Source organism: Rutilus rutilus (genome assembly GCF_951802725.1).
Source record: "Rutilus rutilus genome assembly, chromosome: 2".
Lineage (NCBI taxonomy): Eukaryota > Metazoa > Chordata > Actinopteri > Cypriniformes > Leuciscidae > Rutilus > Rutilus rutilus.
Genome location: NC_140210.1, coordinates 61,255,477 through 61,280,699, shown reverse-complemented (window position 1 = coordinate 61,280,699; position 25,223 = coordinate 61,255,477). Strand labels below are relative to the sequence as shown.

General features: G+C 39.4%; 2 protein-coding genes and 1 long non-coding RNA gene across 4 annotated transcripts in view; all 3 read right to left on the bottom strand.

Moving 5' to 3' along the window:
* LOC311286232 (NACHT, LRR and PYD domains-containing protein 3-like) overlaps nucleotides 1–12,585 on the bottom strand; it is a 61,211-nt gene extending 48,626 nt beyond the window's left edge. The window contains exons 1-3 of one of the 2 annotated variants that reach the window (XM_084402348.1): nucleotides 12,509–12,585; nucleotides 11,094–11,320; nucleotides 8,646–10,553 (exon numbers count right to left, since the gene is read on the bottom strand). In XM_084402348.1, coding sequence (XP_084258474.1) covers nucleotides 8,646–10,553; nucleotides 11,094–11,299 — 2,114 coding nt within the window. In that variant the 5' untranslated portion in view covers nucleotides 11,300–11,320; nucleotides 12,509–12,585. The remainder of the gene's footprint in view (nucleotides 1–8,645; nucleotides 10,554–11,093; nucleotides 11,321–12,508) is intronic. The other variant, XM_084402349.1, reaches the window with a different exon arrangement.
* LOC311286236 (NACHT, LRR and PYD domains-containing protein 1 homolog) overlaps nucleotides 1–25,223 on the bottom strand; it is a 194,603-nt gene that overhangs the window by 119,660 nt on the left and 49,720 nt on the right. The window lies entirely within an intron of this gene.
* LOC311286282 lies at nucleotides 16,960–18,420 on the bottom strand. The gene is made up of 3 exons (XR_014626527.1): nucleotides 17,846–18,420; nucleotides 17,660–17,728; nucleotides 16,960–17,549 (listed from the first exon to the last, which is right to left on the bottom strand). It is a non-coding gene; the product is annotated as an uncharacterized lncRNA (long non-coding RNA).

Genomic DNA, 25,223 nt, shown 5'->3' with positions numbered 1-25,223 from the left:
ACTCCAGCGACGAATTTTAAAATTAATTAAACTAAATTCTATTTATAAGGTAAAACTTCAACATTTTTAGGCATGAACTAATTCCAATCCCTAATGCCAAAATGTTTTCTTTGTTCACCAAGCAATTTACTGGTCAGGCATTATTGTTAACTCGCAAGACAGTAAGGAGAAAATGACAATTTGATGGATAATTTAAATATATATCACATTTTGGTAATGTATTCATTCCGCCGTCACATCCGAGCGCGAAACGCTGCTTGGATAGTTTCAAGATATAAAAATAATTAATAATACAATAATAATTTAATTGTTCATATGTGTTTATTCTTGTTAGAAGATTTTTTTTTTACTGATTATGAACACAAATTAATCACGAAAAACAAATTAATTGTAATTGTATTAATTATACCATTGATGAAAACAAGCTGATACCAAGGTATTTTAGGCCTACAATTCTAACATAATTTTTCATGAAACATCATGATTGTATTTATTTATTTTTCGAAAGTAAGGTTAATGTAAGCAGCTTCTTGGCAGAAGAAGGGTGGCATGCCCCCCAACGCCCCAAGAAGGCCTGAGGTCCCCCACCACAGATTTACCACAACTCCTGTGAGAAACATTGGTATTGCTATTAGTGATCGACCGATATATCGGTCGGCCGATAAATCGGGCCGATATTTGCGGGTTTGACGTGTATCGGCATCGGCCGATACGCGGCTGCTGCGTTCGCCGATAGTTTTTTTCCCGGCATTAATTACAGACAGGCATCTGCAGGCAGCTCTGTTTTGCTGGAGACGCTGCAGTTCACGTGCAGCCCATGCACTGCCCCTCCCACACTAGCAGAGTGCTGGAAACCTCTTCTAGACAAAGGTTAGTTTTAAAATTTCAAAGCATCTTTTTAACTGTTTGACTTAGCTGAAATACAGTTTGAAAGTGGAAACACGTTGCTCTATATATGTGCGTGCAACTATAGCTAAGCAAGTTTGTGGGTCCAAATGGAAAACGCGAATGCCTCATCCATAAAACTGCTTGTCATTGTATTTAGGGAGCTGCAAATAGCTAAGTTTGAGGCTATCCATATGCATATGGCAGCTGTTACAAACACTGGTCATAGGATTAAATAATGCAGACGTCGTTCGGTGATTCCGTGATATTTGTGGGAGTTTTATTCAGCGACCACCTGGCTGACGTTTGTACGTGTGCTCGTAAAAGAAGCGAAGCGGTTGTGACACGCACGCGATGCAGCGCGCTCGTTTGTTCCATAGACAGTATATAAACGGTTTGTCCCATAGACAGTATAAACGGTTTGTCCATGCGCTCCTATGCCGTGGTGAGATGAAAACATCTAAACGTTTCAGAATGCCGCAAGCGCACGCAGGTCATGTGACAAAAAACAACTGACCTTTCCATGACAACATCGAAAGCTCGGCCGAACAGCGGATCATAGCTGGACAGGGCGGGTTTTTATTTCTCATCTCCATAAATATATGTAGTCGTAAAGGGCTGGAAATAAATTAATCCTTACTTCCTCGTCATCATGGAGAGAGCAGTTCATGTTTGCATAGCAACAACAGACGCAAGCGCTTGTAGAAGCGGCGCGGCCGTGCTTTCCACACGTTTTAGACGCGATCCCTAATTCATAATAAACTTAGAATCTATTTGGTTTAAAATCGTTTTTGTTTTGTTTAAAATGGAGATCACGGTTACATAGATCAGGCAACTACACAGAATAACATGTTCCAGTCAAATTATTTTATTATGCTTAAATATTTATTTTCAGAATTTATTTTCAGAATTTGAATTATGCTTAAATATTTATTTTCAGTATTTTCAGCACTGAACTTTTTTTCTGTTCTACCTCACATGTTTTTAATATTTGTCAAATATTGTTTTTTTTTTTAAGTTCAATAAATGTTCCTTTCTTAATTGAGACTTGTAACAGTTGTTATCATTATATATTATATACGTGTCATTTTTATGATGTAAACTGAGTGAGCAAAAGCAGTATCGGCTCCAAATATCGGCCCAAGAAAATCGGCAACCCGTATCGGTCATCGGCTAAGGCTGATGAAAAAAAATCGGTATCGGCATCGGCACTAAAAAATCCATATCGGTCGATCCCTAATTGCTATACCAATGCAATTTATAGCTTGTTTTTTGGATTCATCACTGTGGAGTATAGTTTGATTGTATTAACCCTCTGAGGTCGGCAAACGCACCGGCGCGTTTTGCTGGATTTTCTTCACATTGTAGCACTATAAACTTAAATTACTCCATCATTTATGGTCATACAGAAAAAAGAAATATAAAAAAAGAATCTGTGATATTTTTACTTTTGTATGTGTCCACTTACAATCAAATCAAAACATTGTGCTTTTGTAAAATAAAGAAAATAAACAGGGTGTGCGTTCTGCCTCTCCGTCGCGGTGAACTTTTTTTTCTTGAGCACGTCTATAAACTGAAACAAAAGTCAGCGAATACTTGTCACACATTTATGAGCCATATACCTTTATAAACATTTAAGTGTGTACTTTTAAATGATCGGATTCAAACTGAAAACAAATATTCTCTGTTTAAGTAATTTGTATAAAACCAACAAGATGCCCAGCTTCTCAAACGCTCCCTAATTATTTTTAATTCGAACACGCCCACTCGCGCAAAAGATATTCACATGCAAATCTCCACATGGAACGCGAACGCGCTTGTTACCTCAAAAACAAAACACCAAAACACTTCACAAGTCTCTGCTTTTCGTCGAGTTTGAAAGACACGCCGTGAGCTTACATTGGATTTACCTCAGAAGAAGAAGAACGCGATTTGAAGACAAGAAAGATGTAAGGTAAGAAATTCTTACATATTAGTTTGTTATTGTTGCATAAATTTCACATTGCAGTTGAACTGTTGCTAGATATATGGTGAATATTATAATATTTAGACCCGTGTTTACTGTTACTGTGTTTGTGGATATCTGCTCAAACGTAGATATGTATATGGTAACCATAATGTTTTATATCGATCGCGTTTGAATGTATCATATTTTGGATCGCGATCGCGTTTCGCACCAAACGGCTTCATGTTTTTACTATTATCTCATTTCATATCATCATAACGAATGGAAACATTTGAAGTAACATGATAATCAATATATTTTTCTCTAGCTTAGTTGTTACTGAAATCTTTTGGAAGATTTATAGGCTGCTATAGGTTATTGTTATTATTTTATGCAGCACTGCACATAGCCTATACCTACAAGGCACAACAAACCTGGTGTTCATTATATTACCGTATTTTCCGCACTATAAGGCGCACTTAAAAGCCTTTAATTTTTTCAAAAAACGACAGTGCGCCTTATAATCCGGAGCGCCTTATATATGGATCTGGCGCCTTATGTTAACGTCTGTTAAACAACCGCTGACTTAAACCTTGTTTATACTTTCGCCTGACACCGGAGCGCGAGCCTCCGCTGACTGCGCGCGCAACTCCCCAAACAGATGAGGCATTTATACTTGACGCAACTGTTTTGTTTTAGACTGAACACCAGACCATATAACTGATTTAGACGCGCAAACTGGGTGCCGGTGTGATGAGATGTACTACTAATATCCGTCTGCTCGGGCAGATTCGGCTCAAAGTCATGCATCTTCGGATTCAGAGGCGCGCGCGCTGTTAAGCCAAATCTGCCCGAGCAGACGGATATTATTTTTTTTATTACCTTCGCGCTCATGCGGACGCGTCGAGTATAAACAAGGTATCTTGGTTTACATTTGGACTTTGGATGTGATCTTAGGCTTGAAAAGGTTGGTGACCACTGCATAACACAAACCCAGTCAAACGTTTGACTGCAGTATCTTCTATTCTATGCGCCTTATAATCCGGTGCGCCCTATATATGAAAACAGTTCTAAAATAGGCCATTCATTGAAGGTGCGCCTTATAATCCGGTGCGCCTTATAGTGCGGACAATACGGTATATATTGTTGGAAACATGTGTGTGTGTGTGTGTGTGTGTGTGTGTGTATTCTGTGAATTTTAAAAAGCAATTTTAACCAGAAAAATCTAAAATGTATTCCCAAAATCGTGCAGGCCTTTCTCTTGATATCAGTATGTTCACTTTTTTTTTCTTTCAGGGCCCAGATGCCACTGAGTCCTGCTTACTTCAACTTTCACATGAGTCTCTGTATATGAACATGGTAAAGTGAAAATCAAACACCTTGGAAATGAAAGGTATGTACAATGTTTTTAGGAATGGCACAAATGTCTCTGTCTTTGGATCATTGTTTTCAATGAGTGCTTTTTTGTCATTTGTTGTGTATCTTTGGATTATGTTGTGTTGTAAATAAATCCAAACAATCTAAAAGCCATTCTTTTTTAAATCTCCTCATTCTTTGTGCAAGGTTGCTCAGAATGATGGGCCCTGATAAGCTCCTAATAGGGCCATTAGGGAGTGTCTTTGTCTTTCTCAGGTGTGAAAAGCTTACATATTAATGAAGTGATCTGCCCCTCCCGCATAAAGCTTTATCACACAAAACACGTCGTAAAAAATTTAAATCAATATATTGTCTTATCTGAATGAGCAGTCAGGGTGATTTTCACATCGTTTTAGAGCAAATATTCTAGGCTACGTCATATAATTTTCAAAAGTCTTGTGAAGAAATAATCAGTATGGGTTTCATGACCTTATTTCAGTGAGAATTTTTTTTTTGTATTTTCACAAACCACGCATAAATGTCATTATCTCAAAACGACAAACTTTTACACACATGCTGCTGATATATTATTGTAGCAGAGTTTGTGCTGAATACAGTGTAATTAGACTTTAGCCATGAAAATGTCAAAAGTAACAGAAATAACCACAAATGTCAGAGCATGTCAGAACACCTCCAGGGCCCAGAAAACAGCTCAGAACCCAGAGGGTTAACCCTCTGAGGTCGGCAATCACGCCGGCATGATCTGCTCGCTTTTTTCCTTATCAGTGCAAAGGAGACTATAAATACTCTGTTGATTTTGATTTTACATACTTGTGTTATACATCAATCGATCCTGTTAAGTGTGTATTATTTTTGTGCATACTCACAATAAAAACAAAGTGTTGTGCTTTTTGCCAAATAAAGAAAAATAAACATGATGCGAGTTCTGCTCTCTGTCAGTGTAGTCCATTCTGAAACGCGTCCGAAAATGAATAACTCAGCGAATACTCAGTCAAACAGGCATACAGACACACAGGCATGAATCTTGAATTCTCTTCTTTTAAACAAAGTAATTTATATAAAAAACAAATATTCTCAGTTTATGTAATATGTATAAAAAGAGAAGGATGTCAGTCGTTCTCATTTCAGCTCATTATTTTTAATCGGACCCCGCCCACGTTGAGCGCGCGCTATTCAAACGCAAATGACGGAGGCAATCCATGCAAACTGTGAACGCCCCCATATCAGCTCGAGAAAACACATCAAGTTTAATCAGATCATTGTACTTGTTTACACCGTCTCGCAGTGCTGTGAGGAATAATACTATCGTAATAATAATAATGGAAAATGTACCTCAGAAGTGCTGGTATTTCGAGGAGCAACGGATCCGACTGAGCTGAGGAATACTGTTGTAAATTTTTTTCATTCTCAAGTGAATCGCGTTTCTGTGTGTGAATGAATGAACGGCAGAGATGCGCGCTGTTTACCACAACTCGCAAAAAGACAGTTTAAATTTGAATCGCGTTTCTGTGTGTGAATGAATGATGATGTTTTAGCAAACTGTATTGCTATACTGAGATGAGTAAAAATCGACTGAAATACGTTGAAATAAAATGTATTTGTATAAGCAACGTATTAAACTGCAAATTAACATTTATATTCCTAATAATAAAAACGAAAAGCCCTATGTTACAGACATATGAAAGACAACATTTCGTTGACTTGTTTTGGATAGATTATACATTTTTACTGTAAAATATCTGCCACCTCAAATAAGCTTTTGTTTGCCAATTTTTGCTCATATGTTAAATATAGTATGTTTTGTTAAAAAATAAAGTCATCAAATAATATGTTATAGTGTTTGTTCCAATGTAGCCTAGGCTATATTCAAAGTAATGAATCCTTAACTTTGAAATATGTATGATAAAATGTATACTTTAGTTTTTACAAAGAAAGATTACACTTGAATTGTTGTTGTAATTGTAACCTTTTTAATAAAAAAATATATTTACAAGGTAGATGTAAACATAAGCCTTTTCTTTAAATAATTTTTATTGTGTTTTATTTTTATATAAAACTTTAAAAAAAAAAAAATTCAAAACTGAAAATACAGTATGAGAATTAACTGCACAATCACTACATGTTTTCCTTGGATATTATACCATTTGCAAGCACAATTTGTGAAAAAAAAAAAAAAATGAGATGCTTCTAACTGTGAACCAATTTGGTAGAATATATATATTCTAAACTACTTTCTCATTTGCCGTCAACAGTCAGCAAATGCGCATCTACGTCATTTAAACAAATCTCTGAATATCTAATAAACATTTAATTTCACAAACCTTGCAGATTTAATCGAATCCAGTTGTGATATCTTGTGAAGTGTGCATTACTGTCTGCGAGTGACGGTCGATCCGTGCGAAGTGAGTGAATGCGAACAGAAGATTAGCTTCACAGGAGACATAGTGTACTGTATCTATGCACAGGAGACGCGATCGAAAAACTTTAAATCCTTCATTTTAAAATATGCTGATATATAACCAGTTGCCAACTGTGTCATATTCATATCTGTGATATATCCATTTGCCAACTGTGTCATATTCATATCATTTTCACTGTGCTGTAGCCTATGTAAAATTAGCGTTACCTTGTCTTTATTTGAAAAAATATGATTACCAGCACGAAATTACCAGATTACTGAGTGCAATGTTACAGTGTTTACTTTATTTTTATTCACATATTCATATATTTCTAAACAATTACTTTGTGAAAAATACTGTAATAGGATTGCAAAAATTGCAAAAAAAGTATAAAAGCATGTTTATTTAAAAAATTTGTTTTATAATTTATTTATAATTTATTAAATATTGATTAAAATAAATATATATAAAAATATCGGCTTTATATCGGCCATCGGCCACCCTGCTCTCTAAGATATCGGCATCGGCCATCAAAAAACCAATATCGGTCAACCACTAACAAACATACATAGCTATAGGCTATTTTAGTTCCTATAAAAATACATCTTACTTTCTTTATTGTTTAATAGGGGCCAATTGCCAAGACTTGAGAGAATCATTTTATAAAGTAAAAAATGTTCACCATTAATGTTTTGTGTGCAAATAAAATTTAAATAATGTGTGACTCAATTTCCACTGTAATATGGAAACAACATAAAGACAATATATTTTAAATAATTGTTTAATGCCATTTTTTTATGAATGAAGGCCAGTATCACTGTAGCTACTGATGTCTGCATGAAAATGATTTTTTACTTTTGAAAATTATAACAACTTTTAATGTAAGTGAACTTAAAACTATCCTCACATAAACCCAGAAATAAATGTAATATTTTCATGTGCCCTTCCTGTCTAACAGGTATGAAATATACAGTATACAGTAATTGAATTAGGTTATCATACAGTCCGCACTGCATAAATTATGAATTAAATTAGATTAATCCTTATTAAAGCTGCAAACGTTCTTTAGTCAAGAGCAGTGAGTGATTTTCTCTGTTCCCTTTGTTCTTTGGTTAACTTTACTGACAGACAGAATTAGTGGCTGCTGTCACTTTAAGATCTGCCGCTGCTGACAGGATTTCAGCGTCTCATAGTCTCATTTACTCTTGTTCATTTAAGACTTTATTTTACTAATTTAAGACTGCTTTTCTGTTATGAGGATACTCGACAAAACGGACATTTTGGCATAAATGTGCGTGTTATTGTTTGTTCAAGCGCGAAAGAGAACTGCCCAGCAAAACTGATCCTGGCGCGCTGTCTGTGCGCTCGATAGTGGCGCGAGTCTTTCTGTGCGTCGTGTGTGTGAGTGTGTGCGTCAGGGCATTCACAGACAGCGCGATACCTACTCATTATAACTTTCAGTGAGGTATTTTTAGTGTGTGCAAGCGACGTTCCTGGACGCGGCTGACACACAGGCAGGTGCTCCGTGTGCTGCTCGGCCCTGCTCCTCTGTGGCGATGACGGCGTGCGGTTAAAAAATCAAACTAATTTGAAAGTGGGGGGCACACGAACAGGATTTCAAAAAGTGGGGGGGACATGAAATTATGCCCATGCGCACAATACTGGATTTGGATCTTGTCTGACCGATACCCGATCCGGCAAAGAATGGCAGTATCGGAGCCAATACTGAGTTTTAATAAGTATTTAAGTCAAATATATTTAGCATATTTATTCCTTTTATACAGGCCTATAGACTATGACTTTATGAAAACAAAATATTATTTTTATTTTATTTTAAATGTAACTCCATTTTCCTTAAATTATCCTGGCGACGCAGGGTTTGGAAACCTGTGCTCTAGGGAACTGAGTTTGGCTCCCCTAGTATAAGTGAACCTCAGGAAATATAATAAATAATGTAAAACTCCATGTCATGACCCCTGTAAAGATGTAAGATGCATTATTAAAAAGGATTCTTTAGCTATTAATGATTAAACACTCACAGAGCTTTTCTGCAGTTGACCACAGCTGGTACCAGTCTTCTTCTCCCCTCAGCTGATGTGTTGTATTTCATGGTGTTCAGCTCATCCAGCGCCTCCTCTGAGATCTGAAGCATGTAGGAGATTGTTGAGCAGTGAGACGGAGAGAGTTCCTCCTCTGAGTGTTTGTCTGATTTCACAAACTCCTGAATCTCTCTGGACAGAGTCTGATCTTTCACTTCCAGCAGACAGAGGAACAGATTGATGGATTGATCAGCTGAGAGATCATCATCATCTTTGATCTGGTCTTTAATGTACTGTGTGGTTCTCCTGATGCTCTCTGAGCTGTTCTCTGTGTGTGTCAGTAGATCCTGTAAGAGTCTCTGATTGGACTCCAGTGAGACGCCCAGCAGGAACCGCAGGAACAGATCCAGCCGTCCATTCTCACTCATGAGGGCTTTATCTACTGCTGATGTTAGTAGATCATACAGAGAGACTTCATCAGATCCATTTACAGAGTCAGAATCACTTTCAGAGTCAGAATCATATTCAAGGTCATGTTTATATTTTGCACACAGAAGCTGCAGTGGTTCCTTGTTCTTCATTAAATAGCAGTAAAACACATAGAAAGCAGCGAGAAACTCCTGAACGCTCAGATGAATGAAGCTGTAGACTTTCCTCTGATGAATCACAGATTCCTCCTTAAAGATCTCAGTGCAAATCCCAGAATGCACTGAGGCGTCAGTGACGTCTATGCCGCTCTCAATCAGGTCCTCCTCATAGAACATCACATTGCCCTTCATCAGCTGATGGAAAGCCACTTCAGCAAGTTTCACAATCACTTCTCTGTTGAACTGCAGGAGTTTCTCTAGATCTCTCTCTTCATACTTCTGATTCCTCATGTTGATCTGAATCAGCAGGAAGTGGATGTACATTTCAGTCAGAGTTTGAGGGATTTCTGCACTCAGATCTTCTTCCAGGAGCTTCTGAAGCACAGTGGAGGAGATCCAGCAGAAGACGGGTATGTGGCACATGATGTGGAGGCTTCTTGCTCTTCTGATGTGTGAGATGATTCTGCTGGCTTGATGCTCGTCACTGATTCTCTTCCTGAAATATTCCTCCTTCTGAGGCTCATTGAATCCCTGAATCTCTGTCAGACGGTGGATGTATTTGGAGGGGATCTGATTGGCTGCTGCTGGTCTGGAGGTGATCCAGATGAGAGCCAAGGGAAGCAGATCTCCTTTCATGAGCTTTGACATCAACACACCCACTGATGAAGTCTCAGTCACATCAGAAACTTCCTGAGCGTCTGAAAACATCAGTGTGATTCTGCTTTCATCCAGACCATCAAAGATGAACACAACTTTACACTCCTCATAAATCTTTGAGTCCAGATCTTGAAGTTCAGGATGAAAGTCCAGCAGAAGTCTGTGAAGACTGTACTGATGATCTCGGATCAAGTTCAGCTCTCGAAATGGAAGCACAAACATGAAATCTACATCCTGATTGTCTTTTCCCTCGGCCCAGTCCAGAATGAACTTCTGCACAGAGACGGTTTTCCCGATTCCAGCGATGCCTTTAGTGAGAACAGTCTTGATCTGCTCTTTCTCCTGGCGTCCTGGTTCAGGAGAGGCTTTAAAGATGTCATTGCAGTAGATTGGAGTGTCTTGAGAGTGTTGTGTTCTGGCTGTTTTCTCCATCTGTAAAACCTCATGTTCTTCATTCACTCCTTCTCTCTCTCCCTCTATGATGTAGAGCTGTGTGTAGATCCTGTTCAGGAGGGTTTCATTCCCTTGGAGTTTCAGTCCCTCAAATAATCTCTCATACTTGTTCTTCATGCTGGCTTTGTGTCTGTGTTTGACTCTCTGTAGTTCATCATTCACTGGGTGAGGAGAATCCTGGTCTCCAGTCTGATCATCTCTATAAACTCTGCTGAGAAAAACAAAAGTGCACAGATTTAAGATCAAGAAAAATAACATAAATTAAAATCTAAATCTACACAATCTTGTATTTTCTGTACAATTAATGTGTTTCATTTCAGTTTTAGTTCAGCACTGTTTGCATTGCACAGCTCTCTGACTCCAGATCCTGAGAAACACAAAGAAATAATTCTTCCTGTCTGCCGATTCATTTATTTAATTAGGGCTGCAATAATTAACGGATAACATGGATAATAATGGATGATGTGGAACAATATTTTTTAAAATAGTGGATATAAATTTCTTTTTTTATATATATATATATAAATACATACATCTTCAAGAATTCAAATCAATTTTATTTTTGGGATTTTTCATCTGATTCATTGAAAGAATAATAATAAAATAAATAAATAAATAAATCAACAGATTAATCCATCATAAAAATAATCATTAGTTGCAGCCCTATTACATATCTCCTCTCTCTGTGTGAATTCAGTGTGTGTGTGACTCCCATAAAACAGTTAATTCACCACTACAGGTTTACACTCACCTGGGGTCAGAGGTCACTGCTTTATCACTGGGGTCAGAGGTCACTGCTTTATCACTGGGGTCAGAGGTCACTGGTTCATCACTGGGGTCAGAGATCACTGCTTCATCACTGAGTTTAGGAGGCTTATCCATGGATCTGTCACTCTTCACAGACACACAGCTGGGATCTGGAGATGAAGATCTCTCACAGCTCTCTCTGTTCTCCATAGTGAGAAACTGACTTCAGATCTGCATATGGAAACACAGAGAAAAAAAGACTCTTTAGTAAGACTACATAAGAGATTAAGACTATTCCAGTAAGTACAGTAAAATTAAATCCCAATACTACACACACAATGACTCTCTAGAGATTTCTGTGCGTTCAGACTGTAGTTGCAGCAGATTGTGGAGGATCCTTTTCTTCTGGAGTCCATAAAGTACTGGTTTACTGTGGAAGAACTGGTCTGACTGCACAAAGGCCAGATGTGAACCTCTGAGATGAAGTGGATCAGTGCTTCAGTCTCCATTACCCACCGTCAGTGTCTCACTGATGCTCTTGAGTCTCACTGAACACTGAACTTCAACAGCAGGAGGAAAAGCCTGAATCTCTCTCTGTTCAGAAGCTTCATGTGTTTCTGCTGCTGTAGAGAGACTCACTGACAGCTTCTCTGTGCCAGAGCTCATATCACACTGACTGATCAGCACATTTGATGAAGAACTCTCTGAACGCTTCCACATCCAGCCGGTTACACTTTTATAATGATTAATAGTTGCTCTCCCTCCACAATAATGAGTTTTCATGCAGTTAAATAATCAGATGCAAGAAATACAATCACTATGAATCACAACAAGATTTCAGTCATAATGTTTCACAAATTGTGAAATTGTCACATTAAATCCATTTAATCCATTTATTATTATTGTTAGTATTTAGCATTTTCACACAGGTGAAATAAAACATCAAATAATTTATCATATAATTTAGTGTGGCTTCTTCCTTTAAATATCACAATCCAGACACTTTAATTGGAGAGTATAGATTTTCTGTAGCGATCAGAAATACATCAGTATGTCATAATCAATCTTCACTAAAGCTGATCGTCTGTGAGTCGACGCCTGGCCTTCAGGAGACCGGAAGTGCTCAGGTTTACATGTTTACTTTCCACCTCTGTATATTTCAGATTGTAAAAAAATCCAGGATCAAAAAGCAGAATCCCTAGAGCTCGATATTATTAATCCTGAAGATGAACGTGTTCACTTTTACATGCGTCACAACACCATAAGTATTAACAAAATTCTTGAAGATCGAGTTTTTCACTTTTTGTCACAAGTCCAAAAATGACCGTTAAATTCTGATGATCGAGTTTAATATGACAGCGACGCGAAAACATTTTACAATAATATGGCACGGTATCTGTAACAGATAAATGAACTTACCGTGATGTGATAACTATATATGTTTCAAGACTTCTGAAGGTGAATTTACATTTCCTCAGGATCTTCTTTACTTTCGGTTTCTGAATGCGCATGCGCAGAGGGCTCAGATATCAACGATAAACCCCGCCCATCTCTCTTCTTCTTCATTCAGTGTTCTGGCGGGTTTAGTTCTGTCGTGAAGGATGTTTAGCGTCTCCTACTGTATACTGGAGTGTGTGACATCATGACTTCCTCAATCTCTAAGCTCAGAAATGCTGTAATAATGGCGTTAGACTTCTCTTTACATCTGTAAATATCATCAAGCTGGTTTTGTCATTTATGAAGCAAACAGTTTGATCATCTGAGAGATTTCCAGGGGTCTGTGATTATAAGAGCAGAAGTTTCATTAATTACTGCCTTTTCCTCAGTTTTACTCACTTAGTTTCTCATTAAAGGAGCTGTATGTAAGAAATGTATTTAACTAACTCCCAATTATTACTAAAAAAGCGTTCATTACAGCTTTCTACAATAATGCTTAACAAAATATGTCATTTTAAGCTTAATGGTAGATATAAGACAGATATTTAACGTCAGTATGATGGTTTAATAAGTGCTTACAGAGAGCTTAGTCTTTATATATATATAGCCTTACAGTCAGTTAGCACAACTGCTAGATCCACTCACATTAGCATCACAAGCACAAGTGTGAACGGGCCTGTGGATTTAAGCCAGAAACCCGATGAAGGACCAAGACGCCCTCTCCGCACACACCCAGCCCATATGTTGGACACCAGCGAAGAAGCTTCCAGAGTTAAGTTTGTTTCTTCACTCCCTTACAAAACTAACCTACAGGAATCCTGCAGGAATTGTCACTTGTGTTGGATGCTCCTGCATGTTTCTGTTGTACTGAAGGGTTCATTCTAGAACATGTAGGAATGTCCTGCACACACTGCGCTGTTCAGCACAAGCGAAACATCGTACAGGAATTATACACTAAAATCCTGCAGGACGCCGTGCACCTCACGCAGAAACAAAACGCTTGCTTACAGGAGTTTTCCCTGTAAATGAAAAATAAATAAATTAAACATAAATATAAAAACACCTACAGGTTGTGGATTCAGGAGAGGCTTCGTCTAGACTAGAGAATAAAACTCTGATAGTTGCTGTAGTTGTATTCATGCAATTTTTATTTAATTAGATTCAAGTACATTTCATGGGACTATTTTTGATATATTATGCTCTGGCTGTTGGCAGCAATGAGACAAAACAATGAGTCTTAACAAGTAAATTAATAAAATTAAGAGTAAGAATAGATAGGCAAGTATAAAAAAATTAACCATTTCTCTAAATCATTTCAAAATTATGCATTTATGCAAACATCCACGACATGTCAACATTCAAGAGATATGAGTCTGTGTATACTGTACACTTTTGCCTTTTATAACATGAAGATGCAAATCCAGCTATTTTGTTTTTAATCCAACTCCCATCTATTTGGTTGGATGCAAACACAATTATTTGCGAGACCTGGTAGGTCCTTGAGGTAGACACAGGTTGAATGTATGTCTGTGCATTTGATAAGTTCAACTGAGTCAATCCCTCTTTCTTTTAAAATGCTTGTTGCTGTTATCCCTGATTCTCTGTCTTTGCTGATGTCTTTACTTGTTGTTTTCATAACCTCAATGAAGGCATGACCCTCTCCTTGGGCATTGCCTACCTCTATAAATGATCGTACTAATGCTACAGACCCATGTTTGGTGTGAACAGCATGGTTGATTCTTTTAGATAAAGATTTTGCTTCCTTTTGAATGAATTCGCTTGCCATTAACCACTGTGAATAAAAACTGAAAGCTTTATTTGCACTGAAACCTGACTCTTGAAGGAGATGAGACTCTCTTGGGCTTGGCTGTCGTACATGTGGGCATCCAAGAAACATCACGCTAGAACTACCAATACACTTTGTCACAATCCCAACATGTTTGGTGCCTCCCAACATTTTTTCAACAAAGCTTTTGCTTTGCTGCGTTTGTTCATCATTGAATACAGCAGCAATGAGTCGTGGAACATGTTGGTAAAGGTTAAACATGTTAACAATTGGTTCTGCTACAGCTTGTGTGCCATGAAAGAGTTTCTGAAGGTGTCCATTCTGGGACTCATGTAAGAATGCACTGTGACTCCATAAAGGACCCCAATGTTTCACAGATGCTGCTGCATGTACAAGTATGTGGACATTATAAGACACGTGACACTTTCCATACTGAGACTCAAAACGGCCCACAGATGCTTTTAAAAGGCCATCAGCTTTGTCAATGTCGTGGGGGGGGGGGATTGAATCTTGAAGGAGAATGTATGTAGCCTGTACTAGAAGTAGTAAATGGTCAAGATATTGTCTGGGTAAAATGCCGAACAAACAGGGAAGGCTGTAAAATAAGAGAAAGTGTCTGTATTCCGAAGCTTTCCAATATTTACGCAAAGAAATTGAACGGAGTGGTCTTGTTATACTTGTAGATGGTTTAATGGCAAGAAACCTTCTTTCAATTTGCTCGATTTCTCTTCCAATGGACCAAGGCTCTGTATGGTATTTGGAGTCAAACCATAGGGTAGTCAGCTGGCGACAAACACCAAGTAATATGCCATGCATGTAATCATATGCAAATCCAGAAACCATATTAAAACACATCAGCAGCATTACAGGAGATGGACCTTTTACACCATTTATGCATGTTCCAGAATCAACAGCTTGCTGAGCATCTTTAGTGTGTTTTTTGTGCGATCTCAGCTCTGGCTCTGTTGACTGCAAAGGATACACCCTTGTAAACCCATTACCCTTTTCTACAACTTCACCCTTCTGATAACACCAGTTACAACCATGCTCTCCATTAAATTGCTTGACATTCTGTACAGCACAACTAGGGTTGTAACGGTATGAGATTTTCACGGTATGATAATCGTCTAAGAAAATATCACGGTTTCATGATATACGGTATTAAACAATCATTATTATTATTTTAATCATCTGCTACAATGGCCCTTAAATGAATGAAAACAGATAGGGTTTTTTGGTTGAACATATGGTTTATTAAAACAAACTTTTTTTGTCTACCTTTTGAAAAAATAAGAAAGAAAAAATAAATTCCCATTTGAACAAACATGTCTAATCAATTGAATTCATAAAACCTTAACTTATTTTTATTCTTAATTTATTAATTATTATTTAAGATAATTATAAGATAGTAGAGTCTTATGAAATGTATTTCCTCAGAAATTCTGGGTAACTTGTCTGATATAATTTGTCTGGATTCTATGATTTAATACAAATATATTATTGAAAATGCAATCAGATGAAATGTAACAACTTTTGTTTGTCTGGATAGGTTTACTAAATTAAAACAGACAAAAAACTATTTCTTAATGTTTAAATAAACTTTATTATTGTTGTTGTTATAACTAAGCTATATTCTATTGTACAATAGTAACATTTCTTTAAGCTAAATCGAACTTTTATTTTGACAGGTTGTACTAAACACCTATGAGTTTCAGTCAGAGTGTATTTGATGACGATTCTTTTAAATAAAAGCAGAGCAGCTCAGGATATGTTCATGTGTTCACGTCCTCATATGAGTGAGACAGCAGACGCTTTAAACACCATGAGCGCACACATACTTGAGTATGTACTAGGCGAAATGGCGCTGCTCATTCACACAGAACAAGCAGAATATAGTTTTACAGTATAGCATTGTTTTCCGCTGTATATTAATAGACACACTCATAGCGATTTGGATTAATTTACCATTTATAAATGTATCTGCAGGGAGGGATGGTGTTCGCGAATATGGGAGAACATGTTCGACATATTTCCTCCTTTTGCAGCCACTCTTCGTCCATATTTCTAGACACAACTGACCTGTTGAAGTTTCCGAATGCCTTCCTACAGTTGCTTAATAAAAGCGGGCTTCCCACACAAACAAACGTACATGTCTCATTAGTATGAGAATTTTTTATTTTTATTTTAACTGTCGGTCTCGGGTCGGGCTCGGACATATCTTTATGCCTGTCGGACTCGGGTCGGGTTCGGTTACTGCTCTGTCGGACGCGGGCCGGGCTCGGACAGAAAAATTCAACTTCACCCTTCTGATAACACCAGTTACAACCATGCTCTCCATTAAATTGCTTGACATTCTGTACAGCACAACGAGCCACTGAATCACAAATGCAAAGCAAACTGTATACACGGACTACTGATTTTTCACCTTTCCACTGACAAGGTAACCCTTGGTTTTCAAGACTTCGCAATTCATTAACAAATGATTGCAGAAACGAGTTCATTTCTGGCTTTTTTTTGGCCCAAACCACAAACCGCCAAGAATGACATGCTTTGCCCTCAGATTAGGGGGGGGGGGGGGGGGGGGGGGGCTCGTTGATTGTGACTTGAAGAGGCCAGATATGAAAAGGAGAAGATTTGAAAATTGAAACACCATCAACATTCCCAGGATACTGAAATATCGGTCGATTTTGGGTCATTTAGTGCATCGATCGATTTGTACATAGTGCCATCAAATATGTCTTCAACATTTTGTGAGTTGCGCTTTGTCCTTGACCATTTGTAATTCAAAGACTGACAAAAATCTGTATCCTGAAATTTACCTCTTAATTGATCTGAAATAGATAACTTGATAAAGACAGAGCCAGATTTGATTAGGTTTTCCATGTCCGCTGGGGTACCATTGCATGAAGCACAGTGGGTGGGGATTTCACTACTAAAAACATATTGGCAGGATGGGCAAATATACTGGACTTCAAAAGTGTCACAGTGAAAGGATTTCATGAACTTGTATAAGCTATCTGGAACACCATTGGTTGAATCAGGACAGTGGAGATTGATAAGATCTAACAAGTCACTCAAAGCCACTTTGGATGTTGTATGCCTGAGGCTGTGGGCAAGTATACACAGCAGAGATTCTTCATTAGTGATTTTGGCATTTGGATATATGTTTTCCTCACTGGCACACTCCTCTCTTTCTTCTGTGCTTCCCTCACAAACTGCACTGTGGTTTCTGACCATCTAGAAAGTAAATATTGCACTAATTACAAGCTGACACATAAAGAAGTGTGTGCTTTAAAAAAAAAGCACGAGGCTATAGACTAGATACATATTCTACACCGTATTCTCACATGAGTCTGTGGAAAGTTCTCATCAGCTGTGCTAAAAACATCACCCTCGTCATCAGCAGAAAAGCCTTCCTGTCAGAAATTGTGCATTTATTGCACATTAAAACAAAATCCATATGAACACACCGATATTTACAAAAGTATGCAAAAAGCATTGGATTAGAAAAAAGATCAGAAATTCATTCTCACATCAGCATCTGAAAAGTTCCCATCAGCATCGCTGACGACCTCATTCTCTTCATCAGTAGGAAAGTTTCCCTGTGAGACATGTACAGGTACTTGGACCAGTTTTATGCATGTACTTAAATTTTGATATGTTCTGGCTGAAAAAGGGTCAAAGAATTGCCAACCTTATGACAACAATGTCATGATTCTGCCTTCGTTTACCAGATCTTCTCTTGTCTTGAGGCAGGATCATGACAGACCCATGTTTTATGTGTAAGCACATGGCCATTTGTTTGGGCTGTGTGCTTGTGTTGTCTCATCACGTAACCCCGCCCACTTGTTACCCTCGTTTAGTCATCATTGCTTTACCCTTGTCACCTGTTTCCCTCATTAGTTTGCTCCCTATTTAATCCCCTCATGTTTTCTGTCCTGTGTTGGTACATTGTCAAACTTAGTGTGTGATACATTGCATGTTAAACGCTGTGAGTACTTTGTCAGAAACCTGTTTAATCAGAATTGTGAGTTTGTTTCCTGTCATCGTCAAGTCAAAGTCTAGTCTTTGTTTATTATCTTGTCTTAGTTAAAGTTACCTCTCCTCAGTCCTGTTTTGCCCCCTCGTGGGTTTTGTTTTTCTGTTTTGTGTCGAAATAAACCTTGAGTGTCTGCATCTGCTTTTGGGTTCATTCCTGCCATCCCATGACAACAAGGAAGCACAATTCTAAAGAAGATTCATTGTAAAAAGAAAAACACTATTCTCACATGAGCATCAGGGCCGTTCCTGTCAGATTTGCTGATATTGTCATCATTGGAAATGTTTTCCTACAAGTATGAAATTATAAACATACAGGAGCATGTTAGACATGGTTTCTTGACTACAACAAATGACCATGAATTTATCACTGAAAATGTTTTTAGGCCAACATTAAAACCTAAATGACTTCAACTATATCGGGAATAAGCCATGTCTTGTATGATCTTCTCTTTTTTGCTCCTGAAGAAGAAAAAAAGAGCAGACTTCTTGCTTATTTGATTAATGTAAGTCAATATGTAATTGTACAATAAGAAACAAATTGCCTAAAATACAGTTATTTGCATTCAGCAACCTATTATATTCTGTGTCCATCGCCTTTTAGTAGCTGCGGGAACAGGTGCCTCTTCATTTCAGTACACTTTATACTCCATATCCTTCAAAATGAAACACGCTAGTGTATCACACAGAAATACCTTTGCTATTACCACGGACATAAACTGATGGTTATTTGCACGTTATGTATGTTTAATCCAGCTTTAGACGTTAAGAGACTGGGCGCAATCAATTTTCGGCGGACCATCACTTTTCGGCACGACACCTGTCGTTCGAAAAAAAAAAAAACACACACACACACACACACACACACAGGGTCAGACTCAGGCGCATGCAGGGCACAGACGTATCACAGCCATTGACTTGACGATCACAGCGCTTCGGCTCCGCTGATATACCCGCAGGTGGCAAAGTAGACCTAAGCCTACTGTCTGACAAAAAGCAGGCTGCAGTCGGGATTTTCCTTTCCTTAAAATAACGGATTACTTTTTAAAAAAAATAACTAAGTTACTGATTACTTAACGCAAGAAACTAACGCGTTAAGTTACACATTTCACGAAAAAGGTAATTAGAGTACTCTAACGCGTTACTTTGTAACGCGTTACCCACAACACTGCATGTCAGTCACTCTTTTTTATAGTCTATGGTCCGTCAGCGCGGCGTCGCTCGTCAAGTTCGTAGAGAGCTTATTCAGTCCATTTTAAACTCTGATTTTGGCCGCCTCTAAAATGGGTTAAAACATATATTAACGTTACCTATGAAGTTCAAGTAAATGCGCTAGAAATCCGCGCTCATTCGAGGATGTGCATTTATTGCACGGACAGAGAAGCGCAGACACCTGCAGGGTTTCATCTGATCTGTTCCGTGAGAGCAGAACGAACGAGCCTTTATATATATATAGACGTTTTTAAATCTGAAAACTCCAAAAAGCAACGAAATTGTCAGACATCCATTAGTGCATGTTCACAGAGGAAAACAACTGAAATACAGCGCTGGCTGTTCTCTCGAACGATACTCGACGACAACGACGGAATCCTAAGCCGTGGGCGCAGTAATGGGTGTATTCAATTGTATGAAATAATCCCGGAAAAAAGCACAAACACTGCAGAGATGGCAAGTTCAGCAGCAACATTAGCTGAGGTGAAGTGACGGCTAGTAACAGCAGACAAACGGCTAGCATTGACATCAGCGGGAATCCACCTGTCACTCAAGTGGCCACACCCTTAATTATGCAGAACTTTAAATATTAATCAACTAAATGGATGAGTTATCATTTTCCCTCACAGTCGTCATGAAGGGCAACATTAGCTGTATAGACCAAAGCCACAGAGAGATCCAGGCTGTAGACATGTGTTTTTCTGCTGTAAAGTTGGTCATTTTAACATGGAGGAGATGCAGATTTGACTCACTCCTGCAGCCAGCCTCTAGTGGCCAGTCGATGAATTGCAGTTTAACTCACTTCCGTGTTGGTTTCAAGAGAGAGACGGGGAGGCTGCATCATGCATTGGAGATCCATAAGACTGTAATGTCGTAAATATTAATAATAGGATGAATTTGAGCATTTATTATTCGAATATTAAATAAAATAAGGAATGGAATTCGAATAGTATTATAGAGGAAGATTGACAGCCCTAATACTCATGCTCATGCTCTCCCTCTCTCTCTCTCTCTCTCTCTCACACACACACTCATGGTCTCCCCCTCTCTCTCCCTCCCTCCCTCCCTCTCTCTCTCCCTCCCTCCCTCTCTCTCTCCCTCCCTCTCTCTCTCCCTCCCTCTCTCTCTCCCTCCCTCCCTCCCTCTCTCTCTCTCTCTCTCTCTCTCTCTCTCACACACACACTCATGGTCTCTCTCTCTCTCTCTCTCTTTCTCTCACACACACACGTTAATGCTCTCTCTCTCTCTCACACACACACACACACACACACACACTCATGGTCTCTCTCTCTCTCACTCTCTCTCACACACACACACACGTTAATGCTCTCTCTCTCTCTCTCTCTCTCTCTCTCTCTCTCTCTCTCTCTCTCACACACACACACACACACACACACACACACACACACACTCATGGTCTCTCTCTCTCTCTCTCTCTCTCTCTCTCTCACACACACGTTAATGCTCTCTCTCTCTCTCTCTCACACACACACGTTAATGCTCTCTCTCTCTCTCTCTCTCTCTCTCACACACACACACGTTAATGCTCTCTCTCACTCTCTCTCTCTCTCACACACACACGTTAATGCTCTCTCTCTCTCTCTCTCTCTCACACACACACACTCATGGTCTCTCTCTCTCTCTCTCTCACACACACGTTAATGCTCTCTCTCTCTCTCTCTCTCTCTCTCTCTCTCACACACACACACACACACACATTAAAAAAACAGTGTAGAGGCTTCATTTAACGGATGTGAATTGGACTCTGCTTCGCTCTGACAGTTTCAATAAATAAAATAAATAATTTGTGAAAACACATGGTTTGTTGTGAAGTTATTCCCCCTCATGAATCCTGCAGAAGACAACTTGCAAAGTCCTGTATAATTGCATATATATCCACAACAGTCCTGCAGGAACTGTGAATATTATATTATAAACCCTGACGGGATGCAGTAATTCCTGCCTGTTTTCCTTCATAATATTCCTGCAGGATTCCTGTGGGTTATTTGTGTAAGGGGAGGGGGAGCCAGATCATGATGGGTTGTGTTAAACAGTGCTCTCTGTGCACAGGCTGAAGATGAGCATGAACACTGGCGCTGAGTGGGATCGCCTTTGCTTTATGTCCTGAGAAGTGTCAGCATATGAGTGTGTGTGTGGTCTGTAACAAACAAATAACAGATATGCTCTAACAAACAATGCTTCTTTCTTATCACAATCGCACTCATAACAACATAAACGGCATTAAATCTACTGGCTTCCCCAAAACATCAACACAATGTTGCCGTTGAATATGAAACATAACACACAGCTTACATGATTACACTGTACTAGGGATGTAAACGGTTAATCGATTATCGATTAATTGTCGACAAGAATTTACTCGATTAAATTAAATTAATTGTCGGCTAATTGAACATCGTGAACGTGACACGAGATTCTCCCGGGCGGCGAGAGACCGACACAAACTTGAGGCGACAAAAAATAAACATGAAGCGGTCAAAACGGAGTGAAGTGTGGGAGCATTTCAAATTAATTATTGATGATAAAGACGCCCGATGTAAACTCTGCGGTACTACGATTAAGTACAACAGCTCCACGAGTTCGCTAAGATACCACCTTCATAACTTGCCTTCAGGGAGGAAGTCTGTCGCCTTCACAACCTACAGTCGCTGCTGTGTTGGGAAGGCGAGTATGTATACGACGGATTGTTGGACGGCGCTGACTACAGAAAGCTACATTACAATCACTCTCCACTACACTGAAAACGACTGGCAGGTAAAGTCAGCAGTCCTTCTCACGGAGAGCCTCTCAGAGAGACATACAGCTGATAATTTAGCTGACAAACTCAACCAGGCTGTGGAGTCATGGGGACTCGCCGGGCGTGTAAAAGCCTGTGTGCATGACACCGCTCGGGACATTGTCTCAGCAAACAACCCCGCGCGAGTCAGCTGGAAATCAGTTTCTTGCTTTGCACATACTTTAAATCTGGCCGTCAACGACGGATTCGCTGCTGCTGGTGTCAACCCAGTAATTGCAGCCGCTGGCAGGTCAAACACTTCAACCACAGCACACCAGCCACGAAAGCGCTAGAAGCAAAACAAAAACAAATGCAGCTGCCAGCTCATCGGCTCATTCAGTCCTGTAAAGCCAGGGGGAACTCTGTACACGCAAGGTTTGGCAGACTCGTAGAACAGCGGTGGGCCGTGTGTGCTGTACTATCAGACCGCTCAGAGACCAAGCCTACAGATGCGAGGACGCTGGAGTTGAGAGACGACTTCTGGCAGCTGATGGAGGACATGGCGCCAGCACTGGAGGCTCTCAAATGTGTGACTACTGTCATGTCTGCAGATACTGAAGTATCCATATCCAACACGCACCCCATCACATTCAGTCTGATCAACACTCAAGACGGCAGATGGAGACAGCAGCCGAGCGGCAGAATCCAGATCTAAAGTGCGCACTTCGGTGGGTGAACGGATGAAGGTCAGCTATGGTCATTTATTAATTAAACTATTAATTGACATCTCATTTGAGCTATATATATATATATATATTTATATTTATTAATTAACAGATTATGGGGTGAATAACTTTTCACAGACACATTGTCACAGTGTAAACTGCGTTTTTATGCGGTTGTACCCTTGTCATGTCAAACCTTATTAAATAAAACTCTAAAGCTAGCTTTCTCCTTTATTTAATGTTAACAGGTTGAGTCTGAAGACCTCACATCAACAACACCAATGATAGCAACCCTCGTCATAAGCACCTGGGATTTCTGATCCCAGCAAGCAGGATCTCGGCTCGTTCCCAACTGCTTGAACTGGCTATGGCAGAACATGTGGGCTCCACATCAACACATGAAGCCACCACTGGAGATGATGTGCCAGTCCTTCAGAGACACACTTCTGCTATGACTCTTCTACTGGGTGAAAACTACACCACCATCAGCAACGATGACAGAGAAAAGGAAGTGGACATGTTCCTGAAGGATCCCTCACCACTCCTTGATTCCAGTCCCACAGAATGTACATTTCCTGAAGAAAATGTGAAGTGGTGCTTGCAGTGGCAAAATTCGCCACTGGGCAGATGCTAACACAATTAACATGTTGTGATACCATGATATACCACGTTTTAGCATTATTTACCACGATTTACCATGTTTCTAAGATGATTTACTACAATTTACCACATTCCAGCATGATTTACTATGATTAACATGTTGTTAGAATGATGCTAGCAGGATTAGCATGTTGTTAGCATGATTAGCATGTTGGTGGGATGATGCTAGCATGATTAGCATGTTGTTAGCATGCTTTTAACAAGATGCTAGCATGATTAGCATTTTGCTAGCATGTTTTAGCTAGATGCTAACATGATTAGCATGTTGCTAGCATTATGCTAGCTTGATTAGCATGTTGCTAGCATAATGCTAGCATGATTAGCATGTTGCAAGCATGATGCTAGCTTGATTAGCATGATGCTTGCTTGATTAGCATGAAGCTAGCATGATGTTAGCTTGATTAGCATTTTGCTAGCATGATGCTAGCATGATTAGCATGTTGCTAGCATAATGCTAGCATGATTAGCATGTTGCTAGCATTATGCTAGCTTGATTAGTATGATGCTAGTTTGATTAGCATTTTGCTAGCATGATGTTAGCTTTATTAGCATGTTGCTAGCATAATGCTAGCATGATTAGCATGTTGCTAGCATGATGCTAGCTTGATTAGTATGATGCTAGTTTGATTAGCATGTTGCTAGCATGATGCTAGCTTGATTAGCATGTTGCTAGCATGATGCTAGCTTGATTAGCATTTAGCTAGCATGATTAGCATGTAGCTAGCATGTTTTAGCAAGATGATGTTGCCAGGTGGTTGCTAGGGTGTTCTGGGTGGTTGCTAGGGTGTTCTGGGTGGTTGCTATGGTGTTGCTAGGCAGTTGCTAAGGTGTTCTGGGTGGTTGCTAGGCAGTTGCTAGGGTATTCTTGGTGGTTGCTAGGCAGTTGCTAGGGTATGCTTGGTGGTTGCTAGGGCGTTGCTAGGTTGTTGCTAGGGTGTTCTGGGTGGTTGCGATGGGGTTGCTAGGCAGTTGCTATGGTATTCTGGGTGGATGCTAGAGCATTGCTAGGCAGTTGCTAGGGTGTTCTGGGTGGTTGCTAGGCAGTTGCTAGGTGTTCTGGGTGGTTACTAGGCAGTTGCTAGGTGTTCTGGGTGGTTGCTAGGCAGTTGGTAGGGTGTTCTGGGTGGTTGCGAGTGCCTTACAGTATGTACGGCACTCGGCCTGCGGCCTCGTGCCTATGGCCGAATAGGCACAAGCATGGAGTGATTTCGAGTGTAATATTGCTTTAAAAAATAAAAAAATACAAATATATATATTTTTTATGGTATAGGGTGGTTGCTATGGAGCTCTTAGTGGTTGCTAGGGTGCTGAAACTGGTTGCTAGGGTGTGGCTATGAAGATTTTAGGTCATTACTTATTGGTTGCTTGATAATATAAATCCTCTGAGGGAGAGAGAGAGGGAGAGACGCAGGGGTGACAGGCCCTTTGGAGTCTGTGTGTGTGAAAACGTCGGTTGGGATTCAAATGTTTTTAGAACTCCCCATGTTAAGTCAATGGGACTTTTTTGGCCGCTTTTTCGTCCGCTGTGCGAACATCGTA